The sequence below is a fragment of the Lygodium microphyllum genome, chromosome 16, assembly GCF_053477565.2.
Source record: "Lygodium microphyllum isolate KBCC chromosome 16, Lygodium_microphyllum_v1.1.10, whole genome shotgun sequence".
In the NCBI taxonomy this organism is placed as follows: Eukaryota; Viridiplantae; Streptophyta; class Polypodiopsida; order Schizaeales; family Lygodiaceae; genus Lygodium; species Lygodium microphyllum.
In genome coordinates, this window is record NC_141150.1 from 60,385,704 (window position 1) to 60,410,335 (window position 24,632).

A 24,632-nucleotide genomic window follows, 5' to 3' on the forward strand; every position below is an offset into this window, starting at 1 on the left:
TTATATCATTAATTCAAGGTCCAGGATGAATTTCACATTGCTTTGCTATGTTCGAAGATAGATGATCCTAAAATATGTTGAATGAAAAATTGGATAGTTAAGGAACACATTAATAATTCCTATTATCCAATGCAAACATAAGAAATTACTATAGTTGATATTTTTCAAAAGCAAAGAAACACATTTAAGGTACTCATTCATGCAAACATCAAGGCAGATATCAAGATGCTTATTATGAACTTGCTCACACATGACATCTACCAACCCTGACAAAGGAATTCCTGTTCATTATCTCTAATAGTTAATCAAGCATGCATATAATGGAAACCATGTAAGAACCATGGTACCTGCACTGTAGATCATGGCATCACAACTCTTATGGAGTTGACCAAACGCAAACTATCACATAATTTCGTATAGTGACATTTTGTGATTAAATACATAAACTACTGTCTGGAAAAACCATGCTCTAGTTCACTGCAAGACTCTACATATTTCAATGTAAAATTTGGCATTCTAGATGCAGGAACCAAATTCCTCTGTAAAAAACCCATGGACAGCACAATGCTCCATTTTGAACTTCACATGTAAGTTTTGATATGCCAGAAAGGCAGCCCGGTAATCACCTGTGGCCAGCAAAAGATTGTGCTATTGGAGCACATCTGTCTCGAGTTTTGGATCTCTTGTCACATATCATACAAAACAATTATGATCTCAAAGACGACTTCAGGTGATGCAATGACTCTTTTGTATAGTCATAAAAGAATTTACAGATGTAATCCGTTGATTTTGCACTAGTAGACCCTTGAGGGGCTAATCCCCAGCCCCTTTCATCATTATTTGTAAGTATCTTCCCATCCACAATAAGTTGTAGTGTGACTTTCTTGATGATGTTGTGCACCTGATGAAAAATCATAAGAGGCTTAAACTGTATGGCATTGGAGCTACCTTTGAAAACATACTACTGTCAAACACCTTCTAGGGTAAGTAAATGAGGTAAACCAAATCCACCTTGAACTCAAACCAGAATCACAATGGCTTTTCCATACGCTGATAAGCGTATTCTGCTCAATCAGAATAAAGGAATTCTATCAACTTATACAGGTTCCTCAATAACAAACCATTCAGAAGCCAAAAGGCTAGAGAGGCCAAGGCAAATATAGCTGATTCAGTTCCTATCAGGAGGCTCCAGAAGCGAATTCTCTAATTGACAAGTGTACAAATGTTTTTAGAAGCAAGCAGTTGCTACCTTCAAGCATTTCTTGTTAAGTCGACATAAGCTAGGTGATTGCAGGCCACCAAATAGGAAACAGTAATGAAAATCTGTTCCATGAAGGGCACCTCCTATAACTGCTTGGGACTTACAAAAATATAGCTCTTCAGGTCATGAGACAGCCCACAAGATGGCCTCAAATGGTTTCTGTTTCGCTTTGTAAGGTTTCAAGCAGGCAATGATATTCTCGGTTCTTGGTGCAGGACAAGTCATTCACATGCAAGGAAGTGTGGAGAAATTATGATTGGCCACATCTGGCAGAACCCTGGGTAGCATCAAGTTTGTAGTAATTTCAAGAACCAAGCTATGAGTGTTCAGTTAACAAGTTCAACTGCACACAAATTTGAAAGGGTGCTATGCACAAGAAACAGTCACGTTTTTCAAACCCCCAAAGTCAAGAAAGGAGGAATGTAGAATGCAGGCATTGAATTTTATTCAATCCACAACAAATGGGGTACAGGTAATAGACCATTTGAAGCAGCAATATGCAGAGCTGGCACAACAACTGTATGCATGAGAGGGCAGTTAGACAGAGGTGCAATACTGTCAATAGTTTAGGAAAATCCATAGCAAGAAATTGAAATCCAAGAAACACATGTATTTGGATACAGGACCAAGTGCAACCATGAAAAAAGGCATTCAACAAGGTTCCTTGCTAGTCTAAGATGCGATTCTGCAAACTAAAAGACGATTGTCACATCATCTGAGTAGCAGTGTATAGTCATGGCAGTAGACCTATACTTCGATAAGATGGTGTGGAAGAAACATTCCAAGTTTCAGTGCTTACCGGAACTTTGTCATCAAAGTGTTCAGACAGGTAGAGCTCATTATCATGGCCCAGACATGGGAATCCAGTATCTGATGGACGGTAAAACCACCTACAGCACATAAGACATGGCCTCGCAAGCTTCCTGTTCTGTGCTTTCACAGCTCTCGTCTTTACTCCACTTTCAGGCCCAGCATAGAAACTTTCAATCTGAGCAATATAAGGTTCCTTTTCATCTTCCATGTAAGGGTGTATCTGGAAAAACAAGCAGCAGCATCAAATAATATTTTGGCAAGTCCTTGCTGAAAGACAAAACCTGAAACCAAACAATCAGCTTACTTCTACTATATCTCCAGCTGAGTAAATGATGCCATTCACACAAACCTCCCTGTAGTATGAGCTTTGTGATGGCTGTACAGAATGATATCTTTTACAATGCTTTGGAAACAAAAAATCAAATGAAAGCCTTTGCCTTGACAGCTCAGGTGTTGCCATGCCTTTGCCAAGGAAGGTTACACACAGTTCAGTTACACTCTTTCTTCTCGAGTGTGGAGGGTTTCTTTCTTTATATATATAATCACTGCCGTCAACTTGAGTTATAACTTTTCTTTTGACTGGCACCTTTTTCTCTCGTAGAGCTTTTCTCTCTAAGGTTCTTTCACTTCTAGAAAAAAATTGGTTCCCTGTAACGCATCCTTTCCGCTTTCTACTAGCAAGGGATGCACTTTGGGTCCCATCAGCACAAGCTTTCTGCTTCCAGAGAGCTGAATCAGGCAGCGGAAGAAGCCTGCCATCAAGTAGGCTCTTTATGATCCAGTCCCCTGCCTGCAATAAGCATATATGTTAGATTCACACACACACACACACCTTAATTATGAAAAAAGGTACAGCCATCATGCATAAAATCTGAGACACAGTCATAGTACAAAGGAAGCGCACGCATGCGTACACTCTCTCTCTCTCTCTCTCTCTCTCTCTAAGGGCCTAACACATTTAATGTGTTTGGGCCGCCATGCGCCTGTGAGAGTGCCATGTGAGAGTACGCAATGGAAAGAGGAAAGTGAACACGGAGAGAAGCAGACAAAGAGAACACATGAGAGAGAAGGAACAATGCGCCTGTGAGAGTGCCATGTGAGAGTACGCAATGGAAAGAGGAAAGTGAACACGGAGAGAAGCAGACAAAGAGAACACATGAAAGAGGAAAGTGAACACGGAGAGAAGCAGACAAAGAGAACACATGAAAGAGGAAAGTGAACACGGAGAGAAGCAGACAAAGAGAACACATGAGAGAGAAGGAACAATGTGACTACAATGGCTGAAGGTACAAGGCTGCAGTGGTCAGCCCCAATACGCAGCTCTACGCGTCGATGTGGGCGCCAAACGGTAGCGGGGGATGAGGGAATGAGGGGGGCTAGCTAATCACGAAGGATCAATGATGGATAATGGATGATGGATAATGGATGATGAAAGTGAGAGGGCATTGCCTATATATAGGTGAAAAAGAGGGAAAACCGTAAATATGGTCAAACCCCTAAAAAATAGCCAAAAGTGCATAAAAAAGAATGCACTAATGTTCCCTCCATCTAAAGTGTCTAAAACACATAAAATGACAAACAAAAACAATGTCAGAGTTCCTAATGTCCTCGTTTGACTCACACTGAGGCTCATAGGCAAGAGATAGCCATGCAAGATACACATGAGTACTAATACCCCCTCTCAAATCCTAGATGTGGCAAAAGAATCCCCAACAAAGGCAGCCTGCTCGGTGAAGGCAATGCGGGTCCTAAGACGAGGAAGGCCATGAACTAAGGAGAGAGAAAAGCCCAAGTCAAGAACATGTAGGACCTAAAAAATGGAGGTCGATAGAGAATCAGACAATAGAGGCAAGGCACCAACACCACTAATAGGCACCGAAGAAATGTCACCACCAATAGTGACAATACTCTCTTACGGATAGAGATCCTGTAACAAATCACCTAGAAGAGTCATAGGACTCCATGTACCATTGTCAAAGAGCCAAGGCTGCTCAGAAGATGAGATAGGCAAAGAAGGCTCCTCCACCTGATACATGTGTAGAAACACGGACTCCGTGGTAATAATGTGTAACGAAGTAGAGATAGATGAAGGCTCCGATGTAGATCTACCCTTCGCTCTTGAAGAAAGATGAGGGTATATCCCCAGAACAAGCCGAAAAGTCGTCGTCTAAGAGCAAAATAGCAAGGAAAACAAGGAGAGGGGCTCACCTTCTATTCTGGTAAGGATCTTCTTTACCTTCTTCCTACATCCTTCGCAATGTATATACACCTTCAGATGGATCGTCTACGAGGCACCTTCAGATGGATCGCCTACAAGGCCAGTTCCTAGAGTGACTTAGAATGACAGCAACAAAACAATGATTGTAAAATCTTTTAAACAAAATTCAAGTTGCGGCCTTCTTTAAAAAATAAAAAAAACAAAGGAATCCTCTTGGACGAAGGTGCTCTACTACATTCTCACAGGGAGTGTTCCAAAAATGTGAGTTACCTCCAACACTTCTCGAGGTGTGAAGTTTTCCCACAATGAGAACACATGGGATATTCTCTATGCTTCCTCAAAAAAGATGTATCAAAGTTCAAAGATGACTCCAACTTCTTCCTCTTTTCTTTCTTTTACTTGGCTTGTCCTATACTTGTAGAGAAAACTGCATAAGTACGGCCATGTGCAGAGGCTCTGCTATCAACGAAATGCGTGACGATCAAGACACACAATGTTGCGGTTCGCACAGTGAGAGAGTGAGTGCAAAGTAGAGAGTGAGAGAGAGAGCACAAGACTCAATGTGCGTCCAATCTCAAAGTACCACTTTAGGTTTTTGATTTTATATATATATGTGTGTGTGTGTGTGTGTGTGTGTGTGTGTGTGTGTGTAGTACATGTGTAATGGTACATGCACACCCGAATACCATAAAAGGCACGATGACCCTTTATTCCCAACAACCTCCCACCTAAAGGCAACATGCCTGAAGGTAGACGAAAGAATCAGCTAAGTCTATGTATGTACAAAGCTGAAATACACATATACTATCCAATCCCCATCATCTGGCGGCAATGATCAAACCGCTCTGTTGGAATATATATATATATATATATATAGTACATGTGTAATGGTACATGCACACCCGAACACCATAAAAGGCACGATGACCCTTTATTCCCAACAACCTCCCACCTAAAGGCAACATGCCTGAAGGTAGACGAAAGAATCAACTAAGTCTATGTATGTACAAAGCTAAAATACACATATACTATCCAATCCCCATCATCTGGCGGCAATGATCAAACCGCTCTGCTGGAAGACCCTTCGTGAGAAGTTCGTGAGAAGGTCTACAAGGTTATCATCAGTATATACCTTGACAAGCTTAGTGCTCTTACTATCAAGTACATCCCTGATAAAATGATACTTCATCTATATGTGCTTTGTCTTTGCATGAAAGACAGGATTCCGTGCTAGTATGATAACACTCTGACTATTACAATGGAAAATAGGAGCCTGTGTATTGCCAAGCTCTCTCACCAGACATGAAAGCCATAAAGCCTCCTTGCATGTCTCAGTGGCAGCCACTTACTCTCACTCTGCCTCTGTAGTAGACAATGCAACACACTTCTGCAATCTGGATATCCAAGAAACTGCTCCCCCTATAAACGTAAACACATATCCTGCTGTAGACTTCTTGCAGTCAAGATAACCAACATAGTTTGCATCCATGAAGCCAACAACACATGACTTCTGCTTCCCAAAGCAGATGCACAAGTCCTTTGTGCCCTTCAAGCATCTCATGATACCCTTCACTGCTTCCCAATGCTTTTTGCTAGGATATGCCATGTACCTGCTAATCACTCTCTCCTCGGCATTCTCTCTTATCTCCAGCCTTTCTATAGCCTTGCTCCAAAGATTACAGCATTGAGACCACCAGAGGCTGAGAAATTTCAGATTTCTCTATTGTAAGCCCTAATCTGTAGCAAAAATTAGGGTTTAGCAACAACCTCACGAAGCGTGCCAGAAATTGGAAGCTCCAAGTCTTGGATTCAATAGGGCTGAAATTGTTTTTAGTCAAATTCAAATGGAGGGACCAACAAATCAATGAATTTGGGGCATTTTCCATCTCCATCAAAGTGAATGAAGGCCAACCAGATCAAGGGGCAATCAGATTGAAGACTTGCTGGTCATTTTGGACAGCAAGGGAAGTTGGAATACCGAAAGGGATTGGAAGAATCCCATTCATTGTACATCAACTTCTTCAATTAAGTTAAATAAAAATTGAAAGGGACGCCAGTTTTGGGGCCAACAAGGTGTCCAATGTCCAAGACTATATGGTAAAGTGTGCATTTTAGTTTTGTGAATTTGTTAATTGCTGTAAATAGTGCTTAATCGAGTTATTTACCACCCTATCCAAGGAGGAATGCTGGTTTTAGCATACCAAGTCCGGCAAACCTCGAGCATGTTGAATACAAAAGCAAAAAGCATGTGGGGTTGATTGGTTTTCAAAGATCCAATAGGTTAACCCTAGTTTACTAGCTTGATTTTTGAAAACCTACATCAAATTGATCATGTTTCTAACCTACAAAACTACCACATGTATTGCCTATTATAAAAAGGGTAAGGGCCCTTGAATTCAAACACGTTTTTGGGACTACTATTCTTGGAATGTTTGCTATCATGTCACGGCAAGTTTGGGACAACATACCAAGTCAGCAAGCATATTAAGTATGAAAGGCAAACGCACGTGGGGTTGTGCTTTGGGGTCTCCATGTGCTATTGCAGACAATGCTTGCAAAACCCATCTTGTTGCATCTCAACCGAGCAAGTACCTACTACTCAACCCCCATGAGCCACTAACCATGAGAAGTGCTTTGCCCGTTGTTATTTGGAGGTGCACACCCAATCCATATCATGCTATATCAAAATATATATGTTGATTCAGCGTAGGTGAAGAAGCTTACTAGTTAACCTACAAAATCGAAGGAGGAGGCAAGCTCTACTCTCCTGAATTCCAATCCAAACTCATCCACAGCTGGGCCCTTCCATATCCACAATTGCCACCCTGGATGTCCAATTCTATGACTCAAACCCTCCTCCAAGGAAGGTCTTGGAAAGCTAGGCCTTGTTGCTATCTATCCAATGCTAACTTGCCACCCTTTTGTACAATGAACACGGTGTTTTGGGGGGCACCTATGACCACACTTGCTCTTGTACAAGAATGCCTAGCGGTGACAATTGGGCTTCCTATAGTCGAGTCAAACTGCACAAGCTCTCTTTGACGAGAAGAGAGCCACTCCTGTGGGATCATTGCATCAATCTCCCACCATGTAGCCCCTACACCCTTCCTATACCCCACTACATGCAGAAGGATCCCCAAGTTTGCATCCCTATAAATCTCTCCAAACCTTGATGGAGCAATCACACCAAGCTCCCACCAACCCACTAAGTGTGCATGTGCTATCCAAGCTCCAAGTGCCTATCTATCAATCTCTCCAAACTTGATGGAGCAAGCACACCAACCTCCCAACCAACCCACTAAGTGTGCATGTGCTACCCGAGCTCCAAGCTGTCTTTATCCTTGCTTTGTCCATTCCAAATGAGTGCCTATCTATCAATTTCCTTGTAATAGGCTCAGTGAAAATTGTAACAAACTCTGTAGAAAATAGAATCTAGGGAGGGTGGTTAGGGTCGTAGTGAAGACCATCTCAAAGAGGGTCTCCAATATCCTCTAAGATGTGGCCCACATTCTTGGAAGCCCTCCTAAAAAGGAAGCTTCTAGATCTATCCACCTGGCATGAACCATCGAACCACCGACTTGCCAAAGAGGGCTTGATTCTGGTACTCTAGATCAATAGCTCTCAATCCTGCCTCTCTACGATGTCTAATGGTGGTCTACCAAGCCACTTCAGAATTGTTCCTCAAAAAGAACCACATGCAAGGTAAGAGACTATACAACTATTGGTCGTATCCACATTGAACCAAAGGTTCCCATTACACTTCTCGAGGACATCTCTTGTGAGTTGTTGGCCAACCAAAAGAGGGGAGGGACAGCTACTACAAAGGGAGAGAGTAGCAATAAAACCCAACTGAATAGGGTTAAGGGGGCAAAAGGTTGGATGAGAATCATGGTGGATTGTCACAGCAAAAATCTCCTACTCTCACTCATGGTGGGCTATCCAAAGCACAAATAGGAGGCACTATGGCGGGGAGATTGTGGCAAGGAGGACGATGTGGCAGTAGCAAGGAAGTAGAGATTGGGGGGAGCTGGCAACGGGGCTGTGGCTGGGGACTATGGCAAAGAAGGTGAGGCAAGAGGAGCTGAGAAGAGGAACTCAATGGCAGGAGGAGGAAGGAGGGCAGTGGAGCTGTAAAGATCAGCAGTGATGGCAACTTACTACAAGGCTCAGATCATAATGCCATAAAACTTCTGATAATTGTAATATTGTAAAACTTCATGCAACAAGACAACTTCAAAACTTGTTCAATACAAGACAAGTTAGAAATTGAAAAATAATATTCAGGTTATCGTATAGCTTCCTTGCCTCTATTTGATTTTGTTGTACATAAAGATAAGTAAAATTGTTTATGTATATGCTTTATCTACTTTAGATACATGAAGTTGAGGATGACTTTTGCTCAAAAGGGAAAATTGTCACGGCACTACAATATTGGAAAGGGACAATAGCTTTGGAATGGAAGCACAAATATATGAATCAAAGATCTACGTCTCATCTAAAATATACATGGTAGTTTCAATGTTGAAGCGGAAGTATCAGTAGTTTTCCATTCTAAAGGCTCTTCCATGCTCAAACAAAGAAAAAGATATGATGAATGCAATCAAGACATGGAAAAAACAAGCAAGCACGCCACTACATGTTAGCAGATTGTCTGATCCATTGCCATCTCCTCATTGCGAGCTCCATCAGAGTATGACAGAGATGGAGGGGCTCTGGCATGCCAGTGTGTGTGCATGAACTAAGAGTTGTCACTTACTGCTGCTTTCAGCCTGTTCAAAATATATACAGCCTGCTTCTTTAGAGATGCATTTCATGTCTGGCAGAGGGCACCCTGAAGAGCATCATTCCATGATGGGCAGCCAATCTTTTGTCTTCACCACCATGACCATGATCAGGTCGGCCAGATTTTTCACTGGTAGCAGGTCCGTTAACATTATCTGCAGCAGGTTGGTATGTTTCTTGCCTCTTGCCTGTATTAGGCAGCCACTCACATCCTCCAAGCACACAGCAGGCTATCACCTCCATTGTAACATTGTCACCTGCATCATCTTCATCATTTGGCATCGATTCCAGTGCCCTCACTGATATGGCACTGACACATCTAAAGGTGACTATTCGCACTAGTATTTGCCTTGAGATCAGCATGTTATTCCTTCAGTTTCATCTATGTTGTCATCTTCCCTCATAGTGTCTTCACTTCTCTCTATGTTCCTTTGCTTCCCTTGCTCACTCTCACATGGTATATCACCAAATGCTTAGCATGGAGCTTCATAATAGCTCCCGTGTTTTCTATTGAGTTAGCTGCAATGGAGCTTCTGTGAAGAGATGCAGGTTGAGAGAGAGAAGAGATAGAGACACACGATTTGTGGTGCTAAAGAGTGTACCTCAATAATGATTTTAGATAGGTATATGTACTATGCACAACCTGGCCCTTACGGGCGGACACGAGCATTGCCCTTTATCCCAACAACCTCCCCCCTAAAGGCAATGTGCCTAAAGGTAGAGGAAAAGAATCAGCTAAGTCTAAGTATGTAAAAAGCTGAAGAGACTATACCTATCTAATACCCATCATCTGCCGACAATGGGCAAACCTCTCTGTTGGAAGACCCTTCGTGAGAAAGTCTGTAGGGTTATCATCAGTGTGCACCTTGACCAGCTCAATGCTCTTGTTGTCAAGTACCTCTCTGATGAAATAATACTTCACCTGTATGTGTTTTGTCTTTGCATGAAAGACAGGGTTCTGTGCTAACATGATAGCACTCTCACCATCACAATGGAGAACAGGAACCTCAACAATCCCAAGCTTAGCAACCAAACGTGATAGCCATAAGGCCTCTTTGCATGCCTCAATGGCAACCACATACTATGCCTCCATAGGAGACAGTGCAACACACTTCTACAGCCTGGATATCCAAGAGACAAATTCCCTTGTGAAGGTGAACACATACCCTGTAGTGGACTTCCTGCAGTCTGCATGTCTAGCATAGTCTACATCTGTAAAGCCAACGACAGATGTCTTCTGCTTACCAAAGCAGATGCACAAATCCTTTGTGCCCTTGAGGTATCTCATAATACATTTCACTACTTCCCAATGCTTTTTGCCAAGGTTTGCTATGTACTTGCTAACCACTCCCACTGCAAAGGCAATGTCAGGACGTGTAGCAACCATAGCATACATCAAACTGCCAATGGCTGAAGCATACGAAATCTTGGCCATTTCAGCCTTCTCATCCATCATCAGATGTAGGGTTGTCATCTGCACTAAGTTTCACATATGGAGGCAATGGAACTCTGATTGCTTTCCCCCCCTCCATATTGAAATGCTGCAAAATATTAGATACATACTCCTGCTGAGATAGATAGAGTAACCCCTTCGATCTATCTCTGAGTATCTGCATCCCAAGAATGTGATTGGCATCAGCAAGATCCTTCATATCAAAGCTGCCATGAAGACTTTGCTTCAATGAATCCAAGGCATGAGTATCCCTGCCAACAATCAGCATGTCATCAACATACCGAACCAAGATAATCAAGCTGCCATCTGTTGCCTTCTTGGTGTATAAGCAGTGATCTGTTGGGTGTAAAGGCCCTTCGCTACACTTCCCGTGTATATATTTTGCTTGTACATGTGACCACACTCTTGCGGGTGTAAATGTACCGTACCCTAAAACATAAATACATTCTTTCATTCTTTGTGTGTGCCACACTGGTATACACCCAACTCAAGTCTCTACTCTCTTTGCACTCTCTACTGCTGAACATACTCCATTCTATCTGCGCACACCACTTAGGCATTTTCGCTTTCCTTCAAACTGGTATCAGAGCTTCGGCTAAGGTGTGCACGCTTCCCGGAGCCTGTGCAAGACATCGCTAGTGCTTCGCTCGTGAGAAATCAGCAAGTCGTCATCTCTGCTAGTCAGGCGAGAGCACGCGCGAAACAGGAGACAGTGCTGCAGGGTCGTTTTTGCTCAGTCTGTAACTAGATAGATCAAGCGCAGCCATTCCAGGTCAGCACAGGTCAGGTCGTCAGCTTTCCAGGTCACGTTTCTGTTCAGCGACAGTCAGGCGACAGCTGACAGGTCAGCGTGGACAGGCGACAGCTGACTGGTCAGCGTGGACAGGCGACGGCAACTGACAGGTCAGCGTGGACAGGCGACAACCAAATCTGCTCAGCGACAGTCAGGCGACAGCAGCTGACAGGTCAGCGTGGACAGGCGGCAGTTCATTTCTGATCAGCGTGATCAGTCGACAGGTCACGACAGTCATTTTTGCAATTTTTTGTGACTTGTCACATTAAAACAGGCCCCGGTTCGCGAGCGCAAGCACAGTTCTCACAGTTGTGCAGATTTGAGCCAGAAAATTTGGGGCTTTTCCAGATTTAGTGCTGTTCATGCATAATACAGACATCTGCGTCAAAATTGCAGACATTGTGCGCGTATAAATTGGGGATTTTGCCAAATTTGGTGAAATTTTGCTCGTTTGAGTAAAATTTCTCAACATTGGACCCATAAAATTTGGGCCTTTTGCTGTATTGGTGAAATTTTGCTCAGTTAAGCCAGATTGGTTGACATTCGTGCACACTTGGACCCGGAAAATTTGGGGCTTTTGCAAAATTTTATGAAATTTTACTGAATTTGCCCGTTTTATGCTCTCGGGAACATGAATTAATGCAATTGGGGCAGATTTATTGCAGAAAATTTGGGGCTTTTCACATTAGTGATGTATTTTGAGCCGATTTGTGCTTTGACAGTGGAATTACAGCAGATTCACTGCTAAGTGGGAGAAATTTGGACTTGGGATATATCAAATGTTATGAAAAGGCAGCTTCTCTTGGTACATGTATTGCTGAATGCTCATTGTGCAGTGAAACAGTGGCACATACAGCACTCGGGTTATTGCATTTGGGCATTACGGTGATGTATTATTGAAGTGGGAGCTGTCTTGTATGCACATGTATCAGATTTGCTTTGTGTATATGCTGTAATCAGCCCTTTGGACTGCAATTACAGCAAAATATCTGCTTCTTGGGCACACTTTGAAGTGCAAGTTTGTGTATTTGCTGTTATATACAGCAACCTTGCTATTGGCTGATTGCATTCAGCATTCTATTGCAGAAATTTATTGCTGAAAAATGGCTGGAAGTGCATCCACTGCTGACACAAAGAATCTTTTTGAGATTCGCAAATTTGATGGCAATGGCTTTGATCTTTGGAAAGATCGTATGCAGGGTATCTTTTTTCTGAAGGATTATGAAGATGCTTTGGCAGAACAAAAACCTGTTGCTTTGTCAGATGAAGATTGGGCTAAAATGAATAAAAAGGCCATTACTTACATCAAAATGGCAGTTACTGATGATATCTTAGTTGATATCAAGGGGCTCAACAGTACATATGCAGTTTGGGAGAAACTCAAGGCTACGTATGAGAATACTACTCCTGTTAATCAGGTCCATCTCATGCGAAAGTTAGTCAACTTAAAGCTTAATCAGTCTAAGCCTACCTCAGAGCATTTGGCTGCATTTACAGGTATTTTAAGTTAGTTACAGGATGCAGGCTTACCGACTTTTGATCCTAAACTAAAGGCTATCTTCTTGCTCATGACTTTGCCAGATTCATGGGAAGCATTGGTTGTGTCATTGAGCAACAACCCCAACTTGACATTTGATGGTGTACGTGGTTCTATCCTCAATGAGGAGATTAGACGCAAGTCTAGTGGGGAAAACAGTGGATCAACCTATAATGTTAGAGGACGGACTGAAAAGAAGTCAAATGTTGCAAATAAGCATAAAAATTGCAGCAAAAGCAAAGAAAAACAGCAAGATGTCACTTGCTATCAGTGTGGACGCAAAGGGCATAAAAAGCCCGATTGCAGGTACTATAAGAAGGAGCAAGAACGCAAGAAGCAGGCTAATGCAAAAGGTAAAAAGAATGAGAAGGATAGCAGCTCTACCCCTAAAGAAACAGAAAAGGCAAATATGGTATCTAGTGTTGTCATTGAGGAGATAGAAGATGATAAAGATGCTGATTTGCTGGTTGCATCTTCAGATCCACATGCTATGACAGTGGAAGACATGTATATCACTAAAAGGGATGTGATAGATGCCTTGTTATTTGCTCATGATGGTTTGTCACAATCGTGGATTGTTGACAATGGTACCTCATTTCATGTAACTCCATCTCTGGAGTGTTTTTCTACTTATGCAGCAGGTAATCTTGGAAAAGTTTACCTAGGGAATAATCATGCATGTGATATTGAAGCAGTGGGCACCATACACCTGGCTCCTGAAAATGGCCAAGAATTGATTCTTCATGATGTTAGGTATGTACCTGGCATTAAGAAGAGCTTGCTTTCTGTTGGGCAGTTAGATGGCAGGGGTTACTACACTACCTTTGGTGGTGGAATGTGGAAAATACAGAAAGGATCTATGCTAGTCACTAGAGGTGGTAAAAAGGGAACTTTGTATTATCTTCATTGAAAGGCACTTCGTGGAAAGTTTGCTGCAGTTGCAGAAGTACAGTCACACATGGAGCTATGGCATAAGCGTCTTGGACACATGAGCCAAAAGGGTTTTGATGTACTTTCTTTACTTGGAAGAGTTGATGTGAAAAACTCAAAGCTTGACTTTTGTGATGACTGTGTCTTTGGAAAACATGTAAAGAGTTCATACTCTCATGGAGCCTCTAGGAAGGCATGTATCTTGGATTTAGTCCATTCCGATGTATGTACCATGCCAATAAAAACTCATAGTGGTTTCCGTTATTTTGTGTCTTTTATTAATGACCACTCTAGAAAGCTATGGGTTTATTTGCTTAAGCAGAAAAGTGAGGCATTGGATACCTTTAAAAGGTTTTATGCATTTCTTAGTACTCAAAAGGGCTTAAAACTGAAATGCATAAGAACAGATAATGGGGGAGAGTATGTATCTAAACAATTTAATAGTTTTTGTGATGAAAATGGGATTAAATGAGAGCTTACAGCCCCTTATAATCCATCATCTAATGGAGCCCATACAAACTCCATTTGAGTTTACAAACCATCTTCTCTTTGCCCTTGGCCACAAAACCTTCAAGTTGTTGCATGTATATGTCTTCATGCAGAAATGCGGTCTTTACATCCATCTATATGAGCTCCATATCTTCAACTGCAACCAAGCCCAAAATGGTTCTTAGAGTAGTCATCTTGACTGCGGAAGAGAAGATCTCGTCAAAGTCAATTCCATGTTCTTGCTTGTACCCCTTTGCAACTAACCGTGGTTTGTACTTTGGCGAAGAACCAGAAGTGACCATCTACCCACTGGTATGGAAGAGTTTTCAACCCTTTAGGCAACTACACCAAGTCCCAAGTACCATTCTTATCAAGTGATTCCATTTCCGACAACATATATTTTAGAAACATCACTTAACATGTGAATTAACTTTTAATCACATGATTAAGTAAATGTTGTACATGTGAGGTGCATTTAAGATTAAAGTAAATTTATGAGCCCGAGATCCGAAAAAATCACAAGATGACAAAGGCAAACATTACTATAAGTTGTGCCGCATAGATACTTGGTAGTATTTGGTGCCAGTTGTTAGCCTAGGTCGTTCATTTGGCCATAAGTGTCAATTGGTGACACTAGAGAAGTGACACTTAATGGTATCTAACACCAAACTAATGGCCAAAGATGGTGCAGAGACACTCAGGAATAGAAGTTGCCTAACCAATTTAATTATTGACTAGTCAGATTATTTTTCAGGATACCAAAATAATTATTAGATTAATTTTCAATTTTTGAAGGCTGAAAATGAATATTTAATTATGAAAAATGATGGAAAAACCATTTGAGAAGGCTACCACTTGTCAAAAATGCCCATGCAAGATTGAAAAACGTCTTCAGAGGCTGGAGAGAAGCATTTTTATAAATTCAGCCTGCAAGAGAGAGGAAGGGGAGACTGTTGGTTTGATTTGCAGCCATTGGAGGACCTTCTGAGGCAACCAGGGGCAAAAGGAGACCAATCAACAGCAGGTGACAGCATCTACAAGCTGTTGAGATAGGATAGCAACAATAAATGACTAATTTTCTTCAGTTCTTTGCACCTACATGCTGTTGTGGCGGCAAGGTAACAGCTGCATTTGATTGATTTTCAATCATTCTTCAAGACAAAACTCTGAATTCTCTCTCTCTACAGTCTTCCCTCTCATCTCCTAGCCATTTCACAGCCTTACTCCAAAGATCTCAACATTTGGACCCTTGGAGGTTGAGAAATTTCAGATTTCTCTGCTATAAACCTTAATCTATAGAAAAAATTAGGGTTTAGCAACAGCCTCGGGAAGTGTGCCAAAAATTGGAAGCTCCAAGACTTGGATTCAACAGGACTGAAGCTGTTTTTAGCCTATTCAAGTGGAGGGACCAGCAAATAATTGAATTTGGAACATTTTCCATCTCCATCAAAGCAGGTGAAGGCCAATTGATTGCCTGAATCAAGGGGAAAATCAGGTTAAAGACTTGCTAGTGATTTTGAACAGCAAGGGGAGTTCGAATACCGAAAGGGATTGGGAGAATCCCATTGTAAATCAACTTCTTCTTCAATAAAGCTAAAGAAATATCGAAAGGGGCGCCAATTTTGGGGCCAATTGGGTGTGCATTGTCCAAGATCAGTAGGTAAACTTGTATTTTCAGAATTGCATTAATTGTTTGCTGTTGTAATTAAGTTGTAATCAAGGATTTACCACGCATCTACGGAAGGAAGGCTGGTTACAGCCTTGAACCACTTCTTGTTGTCTGGTCTAGTCATTGCTTCCTTAAAGCATGACGGCTCACCAGAGTCAGTAACCATGACATAATCTGCAACCTACTGCACACCAAGAACAAACCTATTTGTCTACCTTGAAGGTCGGGCTGACCTACGCAACGAAGGTTCTGCATTTGCTGGTTTTTAGGCCTACAAATCTGCATTTACAGATTGCTGTCTTGAAATACGGGCCTGTATTCTGCATGTACAGGTTGCTGTCTTGAAATACGGGCCTGCAATTCTGCATGTACAAGTTGCTGTCCTGAAATTCCAGCATGCTGTCCTAACGATTTAGGCTGTCCTAACTACATGTTTTTAGGCTGAAACTGTGGTGTATCATGGGCAATACCTTGTTGGTCATTTCCAGCACCATTTCCTGCATTTTCAGGAGTATTTACAGCAAGTATATATTACTGTCCACTGGGCACAAATGGCTATCTAAAAGGTACATCCTCCCTGAAAACAACCCTCCCGACTTCCTCAGTCTTCTCGGGCTACTTATGCATGCGGTGTTCACAGAAGATGACGTCATTGCTGCGTACTATCTTTCTTTACTTGGGATTCCAAAGTCTATACCCCATCTCACCCTCGTCACCGTATCCTAGGAATATGCATTTACACGACTTTGGTTCTAGTTTGATGTGTTCTTTCCGTATGTGCACAAAAGCCTCGCAACCAAATACTCGCAAATGAGCATAAGAAGGTGGCTTGCCCGACCACTCTTCCTAAGGGACTCTCCCCCTCCCCCAAAGACCTGTTTGGTGACCTGTTAATCATATGAACGGTTGTCATAACAGCCTCTGCCCAAAAGCCATGGGGTATGTAGCATGAGACAGCGTCGTACGGACCTTATCCTGTATGGTCCAATTTATGCGCTTTGCAACTCTATTTTGGGGTAGATTATGAAGGGCAGTGAGCTCCCTCTTTATCCCCTTGCTATCACAAAATGCCTCAAAGGCTTTGGACACATACTCCCCACCGTTGTCAAAGCAAAGACACTTGAGTATCTTATCAGTCTGGTTCTCAACCAATGCCAGGAATTTTTGAAACCTGTCAAGCACTTCGTCCTTGCTACGAATAGGGTAAACCCATACCTTCCAAGTAGCATAATCGACAAATGCGAAAGTATTTCTTTCCTCCTAGAGATAACCCTAGCATCTAACATATATCGGAATGTACTAACTCTAGAGGTGAAGATTTCACTAAAAGAGACATTTTATGAGATGTCTGTGCATGCTTACCATAAACAAAATGATCACAGTGCTCAAAATCAACATAATAAAGACGAGGCAAGTAACCCAAACGAGAAAGTACTTTCATTCATGTTTGACTCATGTGTCCCAACCATCCATACCACAAGGAAACACTTGGCTGCTCGGTCACGGCAACAACATGGTCGCGCACGCTAGATACATGGAGAGGATACAAAGTATCACTCTTTGAGGCTCTGGCAATAACCCTAGATCCTCTGCAGATCTTCCATTTCCCATCGCCAAAGGTGGTATGAAATCCATCATCATCTAGCTCTCTAGTACTAATCAAGCTCTTCTTCTTGAGCTGCGATACATGCCTTACATTCTGAAGAGTGAAGACAAATCCATGTTGAAACTGCAATTGCACACTGCCAATGCCTACAATGTTACATGCATAATTGTCCGCAAGATGGACAACACCGTCTGTAACCACTCATGGTGACATGAAAAGAGGCACCTGAATCCAAAATCCAAGTATGCATGTCATCATCCGTATCGGCTACCAAATCATGTGCACTGAAACATGAAGAGACAAAGAGTACATCATTCCCACTGTCGTGGCTAACTACATTCACCTCTTCGATCTTTACACTGCTCTTCTTAGCAAGCTGACTCTCCTTCTTTTCCTTGCTGTCATCCGTCTTCTTGCCCTTCCCTTTCTCTTTCTTCCATTTATAGCAGTTACGTTTGAAGTAACCCTTCTTGCCACAGTGATAGCATTCAACATCATTATAATGTGATTTACTGCGTCCCTCACTATCAAATTTGCCTTTCTGTTATGATCTGCCTCTAGTATGCAAAGCACTGGAAGACTTACTAGATGCATTGTTCTGCCGATTCATTTCTTCCATGAGTAGAGTACTCTCTACATCAGCATATACAATAGCATAGCATTAGACTTGTTAGAATTGCTCATAGTAGTCCTAAAGGTATCCCAACTCTCTGGCAAAGTGCAAAGCAAAGACATAGCTTTGAACTGGCACTCTTCTGGGCATACAATTCTTCCAGTTGCTTCCAAATGTCATAAGCAGAATCCCACCCTTCAATGTTAAATTGATAGCTCAATGGATGAGCATGCAAGCTCATTCAGCTCATCCCAGTCATCCTACTCTACATCAGTTGGTTTTGTTCCCTTTACTGTAATCGGCTTTGCCTACTGCTTCTGCAACAAGATGTTATAGCACTGCTTTTGCCAAACTACAAAGTTATGTGCTCCTTCAAGCTTCTTGATATCCATAAGATGATTGTCACTGCCGCTAGCCATGATTTGCAACCAAAAAACCGTATGAGAGTAAATGACAGCTAATGCCAAACAATGGAAGCTTCAAAATCCACTCAGCAATATGTTAGGAATATCCCCAAGTATGTAGCAACAAAAACATACATCAGTTCATCGTCCAAAATGCCTCAAAAGCATTCAATGACTGTAAACATACTAATTTCCTGACAGGAAAAGAGTGCAGTCCTGAAATTCCTGACAATACAGGTGGTTGTCCTACAATTCAAAAGTGCAATCCTGACATTCGAGAAAAATATGTCCTAAAAATTCAGAACTGAAATAACCACTCAGACTGACTGAGATTGAGCTCCAAAGATCATGCAAAGCTGCTCAAAACATCACCATAATGTTCTTGCATAGAAACATATCAAATTTCCTAATAGTGAGGTATGTTGTCCCGCAGGAAACTGTCTTGAATGTACAGCAATAGACTTGTAGGTAAAGCTGATCCAAAAATGAGCTTTAATCACTGCTCAAATGCATTCCGGAATCAAATCCAAGCATGTAACATCAACCATAAGCATGAATACTTGGTTTAGAATCCCCGAGACCAAGTCTAGAAGCAAGACATAATGCATACGCAGTCAAAATGTCATTCAGCCCTAATATTCCAGCAGCCAAGTATATCTGTAAAATGAGCCAAATCCTTGCCAAGATTAGCTCAAAATGGCCTCAAGACAATGCCAAATGATTTCCAAAGCATGCATCAAGATACATCCAAATAGCTATCATATGAGCATCAATCTCAAGAGAGCAGGCGCTGCCCTGTTTATTACAGATCTGAATACTGTGTATTTCAGACCTGGAGCTGAATGTATATCAATCCCAAGTTGTAATACTACACTTCAATGCTCAAACTAAGCTTTGGATGCAAAGTTTGGAGCACAACCATGATACCAAATGAAGAGAAGCGACTGCTGTAGGTTCTGAGCATGCTGAAAACCAGATCTGCATATCCATGCTGATGACACCTTCAGCCCTGAAGAGATTGGAATGCTGGTCCAAGTGTTGGAGATGATGGGGAGGGTCCCCAAGTGGCCAATGATGGCTGATGGCTGCCAATAAGCTCAAATGAAGAGGGAAGCTTCAAGCTTCAAGAAGCTACTTCAAACCTTGCCGCCCGGTCTGCAAACTCTTCACAGTGAACTCTTCTTCAACTTCAAGCTCTTGCACCTAAAGAAATGCCAAGCTCCTGATTGCCTAAACCAAGCTGTGATACCACTTTGTTGAGTTAGTTGCAATGGAGCTTTTGTGTAGAGATGCACGTTGAGAGAGAGAAGAGATAGAGACACACGATTTATGGTACTGAAGAGTGTACCTCAATAATGATTTTAGATAGGAATATGTACTATATACAACATGGCCCTTAAGGGCGGACCAAGCACTGCCCTTTATCCCAACATTTTCTCTATTGTGTTTTCTCACTCTTTAGCCCACTCCTCATCCCATGTGGATCAGTATAACCAGCCTTCCAATTTAATATTAGCTAGTCAGATTATTTTCAGGGCACCAAAATAATTATTATGGATAAAGCTAGAAAAACCATTTGGCAAGGCACTTGTCAAAAATGCCCATGCAAGATTGAAAAACTTCTTTAGAGGCTAGAGAGAGGCATTTTAGTGCATGCCACTTGCAAGAGAAAGGGAGGAGATGCTGCTAGTCTGATGATGTATAGCCATTGGAGGACCTTGTGAGGCAACGAGGGGCAGGAGAAGACCAATCAATAGCAGGTAATAGCATCTATAAGCTGTTGAGACAGGGCAACAGTAGTAAATGATTGATTTTCTTCAGTTCTTTGCATCTACAAGCTGTTGAGACAGGGTAGTAGCAGTAAATGACTAATTTTCTTCAGTTCTTTGTGAAAAAAATCTGAATTTTCTCTCTCCTCAGCATTCTCTCTCATCTCCCAACCTTTCTACAGCCTTGCTCCGAAGATTACAGCATTGAGATCACCAAAGGCTAAGAAATTTCAGATTTCTTTGTTGTAAACCCTAATATGCAGTAGAAATCAGGATTTTGGCAACAACCTCGAGAAGTGTGCCAGAAATCGGAAGCTCCAAGACTTGGATTCAACATGGTTGAAGCTGTTTTCACTCAAATTCAAATGGAGGGACCAGCAAATCCAATGAATTTAGGGCATTTTCCATCTCCATCAAGGCCGAGGAAGGCCAATTGATTGCTCAAATCAAGGGGCAAATCAAATTGAAGACTTGTTGCTCATTTTGAACAGCTAGGGGAGTTGGAATAGCGAAAGGGATTGGGAAAATCCCATTGTACATCAACTTTATTTTCAATTAAGTTAAAGAAATACCAAAAAAGGGGTCAATTTTTTGAGCCAACAAGGTGTCCATTGTCCAAGATTGTAAGTTAATTTGGGCAAACTGTCAAGGAATGGCCCCAAGGACGGAGTGAAAATAAAACGGGTGGGTAGAGAAGGGACCCCATTATTAGGGAAAAAGCAAGACATGGTATTCATGAATTATTAGATAGGGATGTTTCCATGAAGATATGTAAAACAGACGTGCAAGGACATATCCCCACACTTAAGATCTTTCAAAAAGTAACTGAATTTTAGGCTTTTCCTAGCTCCTAAGACCCCATTTTTTACTAAAGATTACTAAAATGTGCATGAAAATTTGTGAGACATGCTAGTTTAGTCCATTTACCTCCAAATTAGCATGTCTTGCCATTTAATAAGACTTCCATCTTGTGTAGTACTCTTTGTGTACCTGAGTAAAATAGGATTTCCGAGTGTCTCTGTGCCATCCTTGACTATCAGATTGGCATTAGATACCATTAAACGCCACTTCTCTAGTGTGACCAACTGACACTTATGGCCAAATGAATGACCTAGACTAACAACCAGCACCAGATTTCACCAAGTATCTGTACGGCATAACTTATAACAACTTTTGCCTTTGACATCCCGTGATTTCCTCGGGTCCTAGGCTCGTAAGTTTACTCTAACCCCAGTTACACCTCACATGTGACACATTTGCTTTAACCATGTGATTAAAAATTAATCCACATGTTAAATGAGGTTTCAAAGACACATATACTCATGACATTCAAATAAGATCATTTGGAGAACTCTTTACCAGGTGGAGGCAACATGCAAGGACATATACATGGCGCACCAATGTGATTGGCAAAATCTAGTGGACCTAGAATACAACAAAGACCATGAGGAACACCAATGTGATAACTGAGATACAATGACAAGCATAAAGGACCACTATGACCATAAGGATGTTGTGAAGATTGCTAAGATCTGGACGATCATCACAAAGACAATCGTGATTGTATGGATGGTAAGGATCAACACAAATATCAAAGAGATCGTGGCAAGGATTGAAACGTGGAGTATGACCGACCTTCCTCCCATCCCCCATCCGTTCGTCATTCCTTTACTCCTTTACCGATTGCACCCTCTATTCAGTGAATGGCCACCATGCATGTCACCCCCCATACGCATGCTTGCAGTACGCAACCCATAGTCATCCACGTCCAATGGACACATGGACTAGTTCAATCCACCCTATCCAATATGACTTGTTTGATGTCATGCGATGGCGTGTAATCCAAACTATCTAATCCTTTTAAAGTGCCCATTTGTGGTCAATTTTGTAGTTGTTGTAGGTGTTTTTTAGGCTTCCTCTCTCACAATACAAATGCACATACCTCCAACACACCATAGTCTAATCAGAGCCATCGTTGCAACACACAAGAGACTCACCCCTCAACACATTGGCAAAGTGGCCTTGTGTGAAGATATGCTAGGGTTTGCACCTGTGGGACACAGAAAACTCTCTAGAACCACTCCTCGTTTAGTGAAAAATTTGGTAATTTACTGTTGTAGGGCTATTAATCACAGCAGTAGAATAGTTTCAAATCTCCCCAATATTTGCCACAAACATGCATCCACAAGCATCTGTTTGTCTTCTCCTTGTTTACTTCAATGTTTTTTTAAAATTCATTTTCTTTTGTGCAAGCCCAATGCCTTACTACAACTTGTTTCTATGAGAGTACGCAATGGAAGAAGGAAGACAAAAACGAAGAGAGAAAGAGACAACAAGGAAAAAAAGGAATAAATCTGCACTGATTGAATAATGAATGTTGAATACAATGAGAGGACCGGTCCCTGTACGCAGCCCACAACATTAGTGAGGGCACCAAATCACCCTAATGATGATGGCAACACCAAGCACGAAGGAGACTCAGATGCCATAGTGTGCACCTGCAATGCAAGACAAAAGAATGTGTCTGCCAAGTGGGAGAAGTGCCATATATACATAGGCACAAATCATGGAAAATTGTTGACTACACTCTAGGCTCATGATCTGGGAAGCCCCCTCTAAAACACTAGGCACTAGAGAGTCCACAACCGCATCACCGAGATCATCCCCCTCTAAAAGGAATGGAGAGTATGAGGGAACCACAAGAGAGGATGGGGGATGGGAAGGAACCTCTAGAATAGATGGTGCACAAGTGGAAATAAGTGTAGCAATAGACAATTGCCTAGGAAGACCCCACATAAGAGAAAGGGAATGGAGCCTTTAAAGCCCGCTCTCCTATCAACTTGTCGCTAAAAAAGCTCTTGAATAAGAATCCTCAATAAACACGGCCTGCTTGGTGAAGACAAATCAAGTACCAAGTCAAGCAAAGTCATAAACTGAGAGGAGTGGAAAGCCCAAGTTTGGAATATGTAGAACTTCCGAAGTGGAGCTAGAGGAATGAGCTTGCAATAACAGCAAAGTGCCAACACCACTAATAGGCATTGAACAAATGTGACCAACAATGACTAAAACCTCAGATGGACAGAGATCCTATAACAAGTCACCTCATGGAGTCATATGACTCAAAGCACCACTATCCACCAACCAAGGCTGTTCAAGACATGACAGCTACCGAAAAAGGCTCCTCCTCAGAGTTGAGAAAATCCCATAGGATTGCACGATCCATCAATGGTCCCACTGTGGGATCCTTCATTGGACGGGGAATATGGTGGATAACAAACTCCCAAAGATCAAAGGTATCAAAGATACACTTCACCTTACACAACCAAAGTGAATAGTTTGAACCATCGAGCCAGTCTTCTTTGAGTAAAGAAGGGAGTACGAGCACCTATATAGAGGGTGCCAGAGGTGACACTTTTAGGCCAATGGAATGGGCCTTCTATGAAATATGCAAAGAACATGGAGGAGAGGGATCCCATACAAACAAACTAGGTGACCTCCGTTTTGCACAATCTTCACAGGAACTAGCATAAAAATTTCTCCCATTCTCAAACAAATGATGAGAGACCTCGTCCTCTGAGTCATCAAAGACGAAAAATTGGTGATGAGACATCTTTAAGAATCTCCAAAAAGACAGGAAAAGCTGCATTTGCAATAGACAGCTCCTCAAGAGGTGAAAAACAGCTATAGATTCATGGAGAAAATAGTATAGAGGGTCTGCTCGGAAGAGAAAACCTGTCGCCAGCACAAAATTGCCATGTGGACAACAAAAATGCTGATCAAGGATAGTCCGTAAGCATTGGTGGGGCTGCGATTGCAGCAAAATGCAAGCTGATGGCTATTGCCTGGCTCCAAAGGGGCTATGTTTCAATAGAACAGGGTTTGGGAAGGATGCAGCAACAGTCCAGGAAGTCTCCTTGATGTAAATCAGCTCCAAGTTCTTTCTTTTGGCAATGATACCATGTGAGAGTGTGCAACAGAAGAAGGAACATGAACACAGAGAGAGAGAGAGAGAGAGAGAGAGAGAGAGAGAGAGAGCAAGAAGAAGAAAGGAAGAAATCTACACAACCTGAATAATGAATGTTGAATACAAAGAGAGGACTAATCAGTCCTTGCACGCAGCCCACAACATCAGTGAGAGCACCAGATTAGGCTGCTGACGATGGCAACACCAAGCACTTAGGAGACTTGGATGTCGAGGTGTGCACCTGCAATGCAAGACAGAAGAATGTGTCTGCCAAGTGGAGGGTGCCATATATATAGGCACAAATCATGAAAACTAGCTAACTGCACTCTGG

The 24,632-nt window shown here is 42.0% G+C and overlaps 1 protein-coding gene across 5 annotated transcripts in view; it reads right to left on the minus strand.

Annotated features, from left to right (window-relative positions):
• Nucleotides 1–273: 273 nt before the first annotated feature.
• LOC148022888 (uncharacterized) overlaps nt 274–24,632 on the minus strand; it is a 122,293-nt gene continuing 97,934 nt past the window's right edge. For 2 of the 5 annotated variants that reach the window (XM_087695833.1, XM_087695832.1), the window contains exons 13-15: nt 2,379–2,864; nt 2,061–2,294; nt 274–901 (exon numbers count right to left, since the gene is read on the minus strand). In XM_087695833.1, coding sequence (XP_087551959.1) covers nt 707–901; nt 2,061–2,294; nt 2,379–2,864 — 915 coding nt within the window. In that variant the 3' untranslated portion in view covers nt 274–706. The remainder of the gene's footprint in view (nt 902–2,060; nt 2,295–2,378; nt 2,865–24,632) is intronic. The other 3 variants (XM_087695834.1, XM_087695830.1, XM_087695835.1) reach the window with 2 other exon arrangements.